Raw genomic sequence first — 14058 nt, 5'->3', positions numbered from 1 at the left:
ATGACATTTCTGGTTGTCGTGATGGGCGGTATTTCTGGCATTTAGTGGAAAAAAAGTCAGGGATTCTACTAAATATCCTACAATGTACGGGACAGGCTTCACCACAAAGAAATTATCTGGCCCAAAACATCAATAGAGGTTAAGAAATGCTGCTAGCTACACACAGCAGGAAGTGGGGCTGTACCAACAAGGAATTCAGGGTGAGGGGGTGACAAGAACAGAGGAGGAGGGAGAAACGGTGTGTGTGGGGGGGAAGGGGGAGTGGAAAAGCACTGGACCTGGAGCAGACAGACCTGGGTTCCCCTGACCAGCTGTGCGACCTTGTCCAGATCACTGAGCTTCCTGAGCCTGTTTCCTCGTTTGTAAAAAAAAAAAAACCCACAAGGATTGGACAAGAAGATAAATGTGAAGGAAGCTGACCTCATGCCTTGGAGCATCAAAGATGTTCAGTAAATGCATGTGTGGGGAAGCAGAGGCTAAATTTTCCCAAAAGGACTGGGAGAGCAAGAACAGCCGTGTCCTGGTGCTGCAGGCAAGTCAGGGGAATACTGAAAGAAAAGAGGACCCTTCCGCGATACCCCCCTCCCTGCTTCTTCTTAGGGCCCCACCCCCACCTTTGTCTGAATAATAGCAAAAGTCCTGATTTCCCGTGCAAACTCCAGGAACAAAGCATTCCATCGGGTGGGCATCCAGTCAGTTGCAGGCGGCTGAAGAGTGGCGACTTCCTGCATGTCAGAGCAACGTCTGAACGGCAGCCTGTGAAGGCCAGGCAGTCACCAACCGGGCAAACCTTTGGCTTGGGCATTCATACAGTAAACAGAAGATTATACTGCAAAAAGTCAGCTCTTCGGGACAACTGCTACCCCTCTGGGATCCCCGGAGGTGGAATTCCGCCTTTTCACTCAAGTCCTGGCTGTGATTATAAAGGACAGCTTTTAACCCTTTTTAGCCGAAAAGAATGGTGAGTGGAAAAAGGGAAACAAACGGCTGCGGGTGGCCAAACGCAGTGCTCATTTTAAGAAGTGTTACGATAGAAAACTCAGCTATGCTGCTGGCCTTGAAAGCTATTGGCCAGCCACACCGCAAGCTCCCATTGGCATCCAGGGTGAGGGTCCTTCCACCTAATTCAACTGGGAGATCTCTCCCCAAAGTGTGCACTATCCCTCTTATCAGTTTTAGAAATACTATGTGCTCCTAGGGCCTTCCTGAAAGCTTACCTGAAATCTCAGCCAACTTACCGATTTCTCACTGTAGTCTTTTGTGGGAAAGAAGGAAAACTTCCCTCTGGTATACCAGACTGTGCACAATGTGAGAGAGCACGGATTCTGGAGTCAGAAAGACTAGAGTTCAAATTCTGGTTCTACCATTAACTGTAACACTTTAAAAAATATACATATATATATATATATATATATATATATATATATATATATACATATATATATATATATATATATATATATATAAAATTGATTTTTTACAGAGAGGAAGAGAGAGGGATAGAGAGCCAGAAACATTGATGAGAGAGAAACATCGATCAGCTGCCTCCTGCACACCTCCTACTGGGGTTGTTCCCCCAACCAAGGTACATGTCCTTGACCGGAATCGAACCTGGGACCTTTCAGTCCGCAGGCCGAAGCTCTATCCACTGAGCCAAACCGGTCTCGGCAACTGTAACACTTTATGCAAGTTAATTTATTGCCTCTGTGCCTCAGTTTTCTGGTCCATAAGATAAGAATGGTAATAATTCTACTGTAAAAGGTTTTACAAAGATTAACTAACTCATATAAGCTGCCTTGCACAGGGCTGGCACACCTCAAAAGCCTGGGAATATTATAACCAGCATTTACTGAGTACTTACCAGGTACCCTAAGCACTTTCCTAAGTGCTTTTCATATGCGATGTCATTTGAAAGCTTTCAACAACCCAGGGAGGTGGCACTATTGTTATTACCACTCCCAGACAGTTGAGGACACTGAGCCTCAGGGGGTGGGGGTGGAGTCCGTCAATTGGTCTCACAGGTACTAAGGGTGGGAGCCAGCAGGTCAGTTCCAGAGCCTCTGCTCTTAATCTCTTCATTATACTGCCTTCTAATAATAGTATTGCTTTTATAAGATTTTTTTTTTTTAAACCCTTAGGTTAGCCTAAACCAGGGGTCCTCAAACTTTTTAAAGTGGGGGCCAGATCACGGTCCCTCAGAGAGCTGGAGGGCCGGACTGTATGAACTACTAATTCCTACTGTAACACCTCGGCTGCGCTCACTGCCCAAAAAACCTGGCGGGCCGGATCAAACTCCTCTGCGGGCCGCATGTGGCCCGCGGGCCGTAGTTTGAAGACCCCTGGCCTAAACGGTTTGGCTCAGTGGATAGAGCTTCAGCCTGTGGATTGAAAGGTCCCAGGTTCAATTCCTGTCAAGGACATGCACCTTGGTTGCGGGCATATCCCCAGTAGGTGTGCAGGAGGCAGCTGATGGATGTTTCTCTCTCATTGATGTTTCTAACTCTCCTCCCTCTCCCTTCCTCTCTGTTAAAAATAAATAAAAAATATATATATAAAAAAAACCCACTTAAGTTAAAAAAGGGATTTACAACACTGAGACTTCTGGGCCCCTCTCCTTTATGCATTCTTGATTAGCAAATAGGCCATGCAAGTATGGACCTCAAGCAGTGACCTCTCCTGGTTACTTCTAAGACCAAAAAGCAATTTCCCTTGCCCTCAGGTAGAGAAGTGGAGCGGAGACAGTCTGGAGCTCCGTTCCTTTGAACCAGTGCCTCAGGGTTGTGTTGGTCCAGAAAGGAATAGGGCTCTGACAACAAATAATTATATTTTGTTGTTTTTCTTTACAGCTTACAAGCTACTTTTGCATACACGCTTGCGTTCTTGTGTCATCATTATAACAGCCCTGAGTTAGTTACCGTAGTGCCCATGTAACAGATAAGGCCATCTGCTCTGGCCAAGGTTATGGGGCGAGTAGGACAGCTGGGATGCCAGCCACATTCTGACCCTTAGACAAGCATCCATCTCTTCATATGATCTCATCACCTGGACTCTCAATAAGCTTCCCGACTTACACTGATGCACAGTCAAGTGGGAGAGGCACTGCTCTTCACCATTCCACTGAATGCTCGGCTGAAGGGGGACCACACCTGTCACTTGGACAGTGACTACACAGCCACAGAACAGCTTTTTCAAGTTGAACTGGAGATGAGAGACTTAAGGAGTGTCCTGTGAGCGCTGGAATGTGACGGCTACCCCGGTGTAGAAGGAATGTCAGTGGGAAAGGGAGGACTCATTACTCATATAAGTGAAGGATGTTTTTCTTTTTTTTGTTGTTGTTGTTGTTAGTCCTCACTGGAGGATATTTCTTGCATTGATTTTAGAGAGGGTGGAATGGAGGGGGGAGGGAGAGAGAGGAGAAAGAGAAACATTGATGTGAGAGAGCCACATTGATCAGTTGCCTCCCCCACGCACCCCCAATTGGGGTGGGGAACCTGCAACTCAGGTATGTGCCCTTTGACTGGAAGGAATTGAACCTGGGGTCGTTGGGTTCTCAGGCTGAAGCTCTAACCACTGAAAATGCTGGCCAGGGCGGATGTGTTTCTTATAACATGAAGCTCTCCTCTCTTCTCCTGTCCACTAATGGCAATAGTGAGGATATAAACCTTATTTGATGAGGATAAGTTATATGAAATGACCCTAAACTACATCCAGGCCAATTGAGGGACCAATTCACTGATTTTGGCTCCTTGGGGAGCTAAATCAATAAGCTAACCATCACTAAAAGGGCTGCCCATGCAGCAAGACAAAACTGACAATGGAAAGGGAATGACATCAAAGAACCACATGGAAATGGATCTAGTCTTGTCCAAGAGATATGTGGACTCTGGAGAAAGCTGGTGCCTATAAACAGTCTCTTTTTGAAAGGGCAGAGCCTGCACAGAAAATATCAGAAGCAACAACAACAAAAAACAAAAACAAAAAAAAGGTAAATGTATTTGGTCCTTTGAAATAAGAAAGCTAAAAAGAGTAGAAAACATCAGAAACACCAAAAAAAGAAAGGAGGTCAGGAAATGACAATAAAGAACCATTTCCTGATGCTGTCCCACCTGGACTCACGTGCCCCAGCCAAATTAAAAGCATCTTATCTGCAAGCCAGGGGCCCTTTGTGCTTCCTCCTCTGGTAGCATTTAGCATACTGTTAGGATCGTTGTTCACTTACTAGACCATAAGCCTCTTGGCAGTTAGAATTGTGTCATCTAAAGTTTTGTATTTGTATACACAGTGCATAGTTCAATGTTTGGTATATAGTAGATGATCAATATACAGTAAGTGTGTAAAATGAATAAATGTATTAATAATACATTCCTCTAGAATCTTGTGAGAGTTGAAGTCAAAGGAAAAGAGAGGTCTAGAATCTCAGAAATCAAAGTAGTTACTTCCTACCCAACCTGCCAAGAAAATAGAAATCTTTTTCAGATGGCTTCCTAGTCCTATCCAATTCATTCCCTTTCAAGAGTTCCTTTGACTCACTATATTATCAGACTGGGATACCACCATGCTATGACTCTATTTATTTTTATTTATTTATTTTTTAATTTACTTTTGTCCCCAGATCCTTACCTGGTTGGTTTGAAAATCTACCTGGCGAAATCTTTCCAAATCGGCCCTCTCAAAAGGGCCATACCATCAGATACCATCAGACACATGATTACTGGTCCAAGCAAATTCAATCCTCTCTTGCCACTCAAACACAGAAAATAAGTTCTTTTTTAAAAATATATATATATTTTATTGATTTTTCACAGAGAGGAAGGGAGAGGGATAGAGAGCTAGAAACATCGATGAGAGAGATACACTGACCAGCTGCCCCCTGCACACTCCCCATCGGGGATGTGCCCACAACCAATGTACATGCCCTTGACCAGAATCGAACCTGGGACCCTTCAGTCTGCAGACCGACGCTCTATCCACTGAGCCAAACCAGTTTTGGCCAGAAAATAAGTTCTTAATGGTCAACCTCCACCCAAGTTATGGGGCAGAAGAGCATAATGTTAAGCACATGGGAACAAAACTAAGCAAATTCCTGGCTATCTAGACCTAGGCACATTTTTAAATCTCTTTATACCTTACTGAATCACCAGGAAAGCTGGGATAACAAGAATCCCTACCTCATATGAATGTTATGAGAATAAAATTAGTTAATTCACGAAAAGCACTTAGCACAATGTTTGGCACATACTAAGCTCTCAATAAATTATAGGTCTTGCTATTACTATTTTAAAATACTGGTGACATGGTGCACGGATTCATGCACACTGAAAGGAAATTCATTAGAAGATGGCCAGTGGGATGGGACAGGGCAAGACCAGCCGGACACGCCTTGGAGCCAACCTCTCGTGGCCCCTCCCTGGCGTCCCTCTGACAGGTGGGGTCCTTCGGCTGACAGTACCCCAGCAACAACTAATCCACAGCCAAAGGTGGAATCATGCAGCCCCGTAAGGAACTGCACTCCTTCCTCTCTGGTTTTGAGGTGTGTCACCCAAGAACCACTGCTGCCAAGTCACTGCAGCTTGGCAGCTCCTGCATCGAACGTCTGCCCCCTGGTGGTCAGTGTGCATCATAGTGACTGGTCAAAGGGACACTTAGCATATTAGCTATCTATATAGGTATATATATGACTCAGAATGTCTTATCTAGCCATACCATTACGTCAGGGCTAGAGATGCCTAAAAACCCTACTGTGTGTCACCTCAATGAGTTAAGCTGGTGGTGTGACCGACTATTGGAAGAGGTGGAAGACGGTGGCAAGAGTTCTGCTTTATTGCCTTTTTCTGGAGGAGCTCTCGGTACCTGGTGTCCTTCATCCTTGCCTAATTTATCATCATCCAGTTCCTAGGAGGCAGGTATAGAAAAGAGCAACCTAAATTCAGAACCTATAAGTTACAGAGCAATTAAAAAATGGATTAGTTTCCTCTTTTGTAAAATGGGGATAATAATAGTACCTATTTCATAGGGTTGTTGGGAGGTTTAAATGAGATAATACACACGAAGTACACGGTAAGCAGCTATTTTTGTTGTTATTGCAGTAGTCCCTCCTCATCTGCTGTTTCACTTACCCGCAGTCAACAGTGGCCTGAAAATATTAACTGGAAAATTCCATAAATAAACAATTCATAAGTTTTAAATTGCATGCCATTCTGAGTAGTGTGATAAAATCTCACACCATCCACTGCATCTGTCCAGATATGAGTCATCCGTTTGCCCAGCATATCTATGCTGTACATTCAATATAATCAGATATTTTGAGAAAGACACCACATTCACAAAACTTTTATTAGAGTGTATTGATACCATTATTCTATTCGTAATAGTTGTTAATCTCTCATTATGCCTAATTTATAAATTAAACTTTATCATAAGTATGTAGGTACAGGAAAAACCATAGTACTTATAGGGCTCAGTACTATCCGTGGTTTCAGTGGATACCTGGGGATCTTCGAACACATTCCCTGTATCCTTTGAGAATAAGAGGGCACTTCTCCATTACGATTAGCCCCAGCGTCTCCATGCAGGTCCTCAAAAGTCTACTCACCCTGCCCGTGAGTTCAGTCAACAGATTTCACAAGTCCAATAGGACTTGAATGGGGCTGTGCTCTGTGAGGGCTATTCAAAATGTTGCTTTTTCCTCTCCCCCTCCTCCTCCCTCCCCTCCCCCAATATCTCAAAACACAAGTAAGACCTGGCTTCAGGGAATAACAAATCACATCTCCCTTTTGGGGAGCCTTTAAAAGCCTCGTCTACCCAAAGTAATTCTTTCTGCTTTAGGATTCCCTGGGAAGGGAGGTGAATTTCCGATAAAATATGGATATTCCCCACCTACATCTTCTGGGATAGCGTTGACATAAAATATTCTATTTTACGTATAGATTAAAGGGTTAACAATTTAGGCTCTGGATTCAAATCCTGACTCAGTTCCTCAGCAGCTGTGTGACAGCAAATGGCTCTGGGCCTCCGTTTCCCATCTGCCAGACACCTAACAGTGCCTACCTTGTAAGTATACTGTGAGGAGTAAGTGTGATAACACATGCTACACATTTATCACAATGCCAGGGATACAGCTAAAGACTGAAACATAGTCACTACCGCAGAAGCACATTTGTATTTTTCAGAGCACATGTCCCAGTTTGTGGAGCAAACTGGTCACCCGCGGAGATCATTCCCAGAAAAGGAAAAATTCTCCTTTGGGGGAGATACACTTGAGAGCCATTCTCTCTTACTGCCTCTCTGAACCTGCGCTGAAACTTCTTGTTGAACCGGCCCAGGGTGGGGGGACAGGGAGTAGAGAAAGGAGAAGGGAGCTCCCCTTTCTTATTTGCTAGACTTATGGATATTATAACCGGACATCTGTATTTGGTTTCCAGACAGAGAAGCTGTCTCTCGTCCTCATCCATGCCCAAAAGGTGGTGGCAGTCAAACACTCCCAAGGCGGGGGCCAACGTAGGGGACACTGGAGTACTTCCTCCACCCCCGCTGCAGGCCTGCCTGGCCGGAAGTGGAGCTGCTGAGCTTGGAGAGATCCCTGGAGGCCCTGGCCACTTCAAAGCTAGGTGTTTCTCCCAGTGCCCTACTCTGTACCAGTCTGACCCTATACTCAGACAGGGGGAGGGTCCCTCTCCCCCAAAAAGGCTCTGCCTGGGGCCAAGAGCTTGCCAGCCCCAGAAAACTTCCAGTGATAAATTATGCAGCAGCACCTTTGTGCCGCGGCCTCTCAGCCAGATGGGTTCGCTCCCAGTCTTTTGTTTCCGGCTCAGCTGGCAGCTCTGATCCTCCGCTCTGCAGAGGTGAGGCGAGGAGCGCCCTCAGGCCAAGTCAGGGCTTGCAGCAAGTCCCAGCAAGGCTTTCTCCACTGGGTGTCAGGCAGCGCCCTTCCCTTCCTCACTCTAACCTGAGTGAGCAGGGGAGCAGGGTGTTGGGGTGCTCACAGTCCATTCAGCTGTAAGCAAGAATGGAAATAACCTTCGTGCAGTGAAAGAATGACGTTCGCTCCTAAGGGCCTAAGAGGCGCCCAGGGGCACCTAGGATGTTTGCTTCTTGCTAAATCAAAAACGCAGCCCAGAAAATGGAGTCAAGTGACTGCCAGGGAAGTGAAAGAATGGCTCTTTTTCACAGCTGCTCTTGGTTACAGTCAACTTTCCACAGCCCCCAGAAACATCACACCACTGGCACCAAGTTAAAAGGAAGAAACAAAGAGACAACAGGGGTCAAACTTTGGGGTGGAGGAGATGGGGGGTGAGTCGGGGACTTGAGGTCCACATCAATTATCCCTTGAACACTGACAAGGTTCCTGATTGAAGATGGTAGTCACGAAGGAAGGCGGCTCCGCAACAGCCCAGCCCCCCAATTGGGGCAATTACTACGTTATGAGCTCTGGGGCCTGACTCTTTTCCCAGGCCAGTGGGAGGGACAGCTTGGAATTCTAAACTGTTCCAGCTTCAAGAGACCTCAGCCAGCACCTCTCACCCCAGGTCACAGCAAACGTAGAGTGGGGTGCCTGGCTGCATCCTCGACCTCTGGGCTTCCACAGAGAAGCTCATGGAGGAAAGCCCCATCTCCCAGGGGCTCTCCCAAGACAATGGAGGCAGAGTGGGCTCCTAGACTCACCGTACAGCTTAATGGGCCTCTTTTCCGGAAGTGTGCACAGGAGGGAACTATGCTTAGGTTTCATTATGTTTTCAAGGGGGGAAAGGAGGAGCAAGATCTTTAAAATAATCAAACAAACAAACAACCCCCGCAAAAAAACAAAACAAACAAACAAACACACAGCTGAAATGAATTAAGGGCTAAGCCTCATTTTAGCACATGACACCAGAATAATGATTTGTTTACCTGGCTCCCACAGTCCAAAGGCAAGAACCATCTCTAATCCACTTATGCAAGCTTGCTAACAAACAGCTAATATTTATTCAGGCCTATAGTAACACAGTGGTTGTCAGGCTCTCTACTGAATTGTTTGAATATACTATTATCTTATTTAATTTTTTACAATAATGGCATGTGATAACTTATTACTGCCTTCCAATCCCCACCCTCACCCCCATTTACAGATAAGAACCCTGAAGTTCAAGGATATTAAGTGTTTTGCACATCGTTACCAGGAAGTACCAAGATTCAAACCCAGGTCTGCCTGTGCTCCTTAATCACTGTGTTCTGAGTGCAGTGATTAGATTAGTGCTTGACAAATGTGCGTTTGCAGAATGAATGAACAAATGAATGGGTATAAAGTTCAGTTTAAAGAATGCCCCATGAGTGTACTGGCGAGAAAGAACCCCACCCTGCCAGCTCTAAGCTGGAGGAAGAACAGCAAGCCCAGGCATTCATCAGAGCTATTTATAGGGCTAAACCCAGGCTCTGCCAACCAACCAGTCAGCACCAAGTCTTCCTTGGGACACTGAGTCCCACTAGGCTGAGTAGGGGAGAAAGACTTCTGATGGTGAAGATGAGATGACAATCCAGACACAGATTGGGGCCCAGATGCCCCGTGCCTAGGCAACTGTGACAAAACTCATGGCTAAGCTGCATCAAGGAATGTAGAAACTGTGGTTGGCACAAGCTTAAGAGACCTAGACCTAGATAACCAAGGGTATGGAACTGTCTTGTAATTATGAGATGTGCCCAATCATAATAAAAGACAAGACTACTTCTTAAAGCAGTCCCCAAAACAGTGTTCCTGAATAGGAAGCCCTTAGTATTATTCTTCTCTTCAACGCAGAAGCAACATAGCCAATCCCTCCCATTATTCTTCTTCTTGGAGATCAAGATTAGCAGTCAATCAGTAGAAAGAGTGAGCAAAGACCTATAAAACACACCCTGGCCTCCGTGACCTCCTGTGTACTTTGCTGATCCAGAAGATGGACATGCCCAGCGTGCTCTGTGTCAGACATGGCCAGACTTGGTTCCCTTGCACCTGTCATTCTTAATACCATGTGCTAGTCCCAAAGATGTTATCTGATATTCAACAGGGACAGGAGAGGAAATCCAAAATCAGTGACGAGCCAAGCATCTTTTACAAGTCCAATAAGATCAAGGGCAAGGTCAACTACTAGTAAGCACCATGACAACAGCCGGATGGGAAGGAGACTGGTCTGAGCTCCACTCTATAGCACTCATCCTCATCACCAACCCTCTCCCTACCTAGTTACTCGTAGGCAGCATTTTCAACTTTTCCCTTACCTGCAAGAAACCTCCAAGATAAAACATGGTTTCCGCTCTTCAAAGGGTCATGGAGGGTCTCCACCTCAACCCTCAGGAGAAAAATACCTAGGACCGTTACCAGCACTCAAGTTTGCTTCCAAAGTTTGTAAGGTTGGAGTGTTACACAGGATCAAGCCAAACCCACAGGCTCTAGGAAAAGCCCAAAGGACTAGCAGCATCCAAATAGAACCTTAAACTTTAGTGTCTTGAATTTAGTCCTAGCTAAAGTCACGTCCGTCTAACTGATCTACTATGACACACTGTCTTCGGAATCTTTGTGGTGGTAGTTTTGGTTGAGCAACTGCTCACTCTCACTGGTGAAGCATTGAATCTGTCCCCTCTAGGCCTCCAGGGATGGCTCATTATCCAGCCAGGTGAAGCTTACTTCTTCATGCCATTGATTGTACTCACACATGTGCACAGAAAGCCTCCCGTGCTTGGAGGTTTCCATTAAACCTTTTGTCCTTAGAAATAACCCCAAAGAGTTACAAAGAACCATCCCATCGTGTGTGTGTGTGTGTGTGTGTGTGTGTGTGTGTGTGAAGCATTAAACACACACCCTTCCCTACCCCATTCTCAATGGAGATGTGTGCTATTCTGACAGCTCTGGAGCAGTCAAATCCTTTTGGCCAGTCTCAGCCCGGAACCTTCCAGCTCCCCTTTCCCTGGGGCAGCAGGCGACAATCTCCTCTCTGGCTTTGTTGGTATCCGTTTTAGCCGCCCCCCCCCCCCCCGCCCTTTTTTTTTTTTTTTTCTTCCAGTGCCTTGCCATTTCCCTTGATCTTTTTCAAAACTTCCTCCAGGGGGCCGACAGGAAAGTTCCATCCCCTTCCCTTGCAGCCGAAGGGGGAAACCCCCAAAAAAGCATAGCTGTCCCTTTAAGGGGCCCATGTGGTGGGAAGAGCAGCTACATTCCTACCCCAGGAGGGCCGCTGTCCCGACACGCCGGAGAGGCTACAAATAAACCTTCGCGGAGAGAGAGCCCGGGAGGGGCGGGCGCGGCGCGGAGAGCAACGTGGGTCGGCCAGGCTGCGACTCGGACAGGATCGGAGGGAAAGAGCTCAGAGAGGGCACGGAAAAAGTCACTTAAAACCCACGGGTAGTTTACATAACACCTTAGAACTCCGTGTTGGACGTGAAGGTAAGACAATCTTTAAAACAAGTGCCCAGGCATCTATCTCCGAAATCTGCACTGATTCCTTCCACACGAGCTCCCTCCCCTACCTTAGGGAAAGAGCCCGCGCAAGGCCGGGGTCCACAGACCCTCCGTGCCCACCCCAACCCGGGCTGCAAGGAGAATGGGGAGATTCGGGACTCCCTGCCTTGGAAGAGTGGTGGGTGCATAGAGTTGGGGGTTCAAAGATCAAAGAACGAGAGGCAGTTGCTACACCACGGGGGGCACCCCCGGTCCTAGGCGGGTCGAGGAGAAATACATTCCATCGGAGCCCCGATCGCACACACGAGTTATTAATGGGGAGCAGATGAAGCAGCAGCCCCGCGGCCATCCGTCCGGCTCCCCGGGGGACTCCCTGGCGGGCCGGCCGGGAGGCTGCCTTCGGAAGTTGGGCGACACCCGCCCCCGGTCCCCCCTGGCCAGGACGGATCTGCGGGAGTCTTCCAGCAGTTTCTTCCCTTGAGTCCCTTCTCTGCCCCCCTTTCAACCCTGTCCCCCTCTCCGCCCCTCCGGAAAGGATCTAGGGCAGGGAGCTGATTGGTCGCAGTCGGGAGAGGGAACCCAAAAATACTACGAAAGGGAGGTGCTGCAAGCGAGCAGTGTCCAAAGACCCTCGGAAGGAGAGAGGTCTGCAGTCCGAGGAACTGTCTTTTCCCCCCCACCCCTTCTCCAGGAGAGGGATCCCCAGAGCTCATGCACAGATCCCGCTGGGGCCCCTCTCCACGAGCTGCCGAGACCCCCGCTCCCTGCAAGGAGGGATATTTAGAATTTACGGTCTAGCGACCATCCTCCCCCGCGTCTCTTTCTTCGCACACTTTCATCCGCACCAAGGACACAGAGACTCTCTACCTTAACCTGAAAGGGAAGCAGCCCCCAGGTCTTCAAAGAGCAGCGAGGGCAGGGGCACAAGCGCCTCGGATCTGTCCCAGCCCGGCCAGCCCCAGCCCCGGCCCCGGCCCCGGCTCCAGCCCCGGGCCCCGGGAGCTCGTCCTCCACTCCCCATCTAGGACTTGGAGCTGGGGGAGCTCGTACTCCCCTCCCCGGCACGCAATCTCTGGGCTGCTGCTGCTCGGACAGTGAGCGAGGGATCTCAGGCCCAGCCCGCGCCGTCCCGCTCCCGGGATCGGAGTTGCGCGGCGGCTGGACCCGGGGACAAACTTTCCCCGGGGGCCGGCCGGCGCCGCTTACCGTGTGCGCAGAGCAGGGCGCCGAGCAGCAGCGCGCCCCACGGCCGCCTCATGGTGCCGCCGCCGCGGCCGCCGCGCTCCCCGCCGCCCGGGGGGCCCGCTGGCTCCCGCGGGGCGCGTGGCGGAGGGTCCCCGAGGGGCAGCGTCCGGGTCCGCCGTGGTGGGCGCCGCAGCCCGCGCGTCGCTCTCCTCTCCGGCCTCTGCTGCTTCCAGTGCAGCCCGAGTCGAAGCCGCTCCGCCAGGGGACAGGGAGGGGGTGTCCCAGGCCCAGCAACCCCGCCCCCCGCGCCGCAGCCCCCGCCACCGCCACCGCGCCTGGTCCCGCCCCCAGCCAGCCCGGCCCCTTCCCGCCCTCGGCCCCCGCCCCCGGGGCCCCGGATCCCACCCGCCGGCGCCTCCTCTTCGGGCCGCCCCCACATTCCTAGCCTTCGAGAGAGCCCCCTTCCTATTCCCATTACTACTGCTCGGATGTCCCTAACTTTTTAAAAAATGATCCTGGCGGCACCTCTCGAATCCCGATCACTCCAGCTCTATGACCGAGGACCACTGGAGCTGACCTAAGTCTCCTGGACGTGACCTCAGCCCCCCTACCGGCCCCAAGTCCAGACTTTTATTGATGTCTCGAATACGCAAGGCTTGCATAATCCTCTCGGGCTTTATGGACATCAAACAAGGGACATCAGGGGGCCTGGAGTGCCGTCTTAAGTAGCATTCTCACTGTCAAACATTCCTTTTCTGAGATTTTCTTCTTGCTCCACCCCTCCCACTCCCCCACCCCCGCCTGGGCAGCGTTGTTCTAGGGCTAAATAATTCCACGATTCCCCCCTTCTCATTTACTCATTTCCTGAGGTGGCTGTCTGGGTCCTGTCGCCCCAGTTCAGATGTCCAGAATTGGCCCAGACAGAGTTAGTTCCTCCTCGCTGTCTTTGTAAATCAGCATTGTTAGCCTCTTCGCCTTCCTTTGACATTCTGGTCCTGGCAAGGAAGGGATGGGGTAAGGAAGTAAGTCCTTCCTTGAAATTTTACTCTCCCCAAGACCTCCGCCTCCTCCCAGCTTCAGTCCATAGAGCTCCCAGCCATGTTTTACAACATAAGGTTATAAACTCCTCCCCTGACTTAGCTTGGTGGCCCATGCCTCTCCCCAGTACATATTAACCATATGCGTTAATTTTGTTACCACCTTCCATTTTATAGGTCGACTCTTGTCTCGTTACCTTTGCCCAAGTCCCCAACTTCCTCAGGGTTCTGTGTATCACTTCTCTCTCCAAGCTGGTATGCCAACTTTTTTGGCTTTGAAATACTCTGTCCTTTTGGTAAGCCACATTCCTCTCGCTAGTAAATAGAGTCAGGAAGACCCAAATGCCCCATGTTTGCTGGGGGGACAAATCATTTGGTGTAGTGCAAAGCAGATATTAGATTTCTCCAGTGGATTGGTAAGGCATTTCA

At 49.0% G+C, this 14058-nt stretch overlaps 1 protein-coding gene across 3 annotated transcripts in view; it reads right to left on the bottom strand.

Moving 5' to 3' along the window:
* Window positions 1-12872, bottom strand: part of LRP4 (LDL receptor related protein 4) — a 51830-nt gene extending 38958 nt beyond the window's left edge. For 2 of the 3 annotated variants that reach the window (XR_014796049.1, XM_084896071.1), the window contains exon 1: window positions 12614-12793. Coding sequence is in view for 2 of the 3 variants with exons in the window: in XM_084896071.1 (XP_084752197.1) it covers window positions 12614-12665 (52 nt within the window). In the remaining variant the exon portion in view is untranslated. Of the gene's footprint in view, window positions 1-12613 lie in introns of all 3 variants that reach the window. The other variant, XM_084896072.1, reaches the window with a different exon arrangement.
* Between the last annotated feature and the right edge of the window lie 1186 nt (window positions 12873-14058).

This window comes from Pipistrellus hanaki (genome assembly GCF_964339955.1).
Source record: "Pipistrellus hanaki genome assembly, chromosome: 9".
NCBI classification, from domain to species: Eukaryota; Metazoa; Chordata; class Mammalia; order Chiroptera; family Vespertilionidae; genus Pipistrellus; species Pipistrellus hanaki.
The sequence above is the reverse complement of the archived record's forward strand: the minus strand, read 5'-3'. Positions and strand labels throughout refer to the sequence as shown.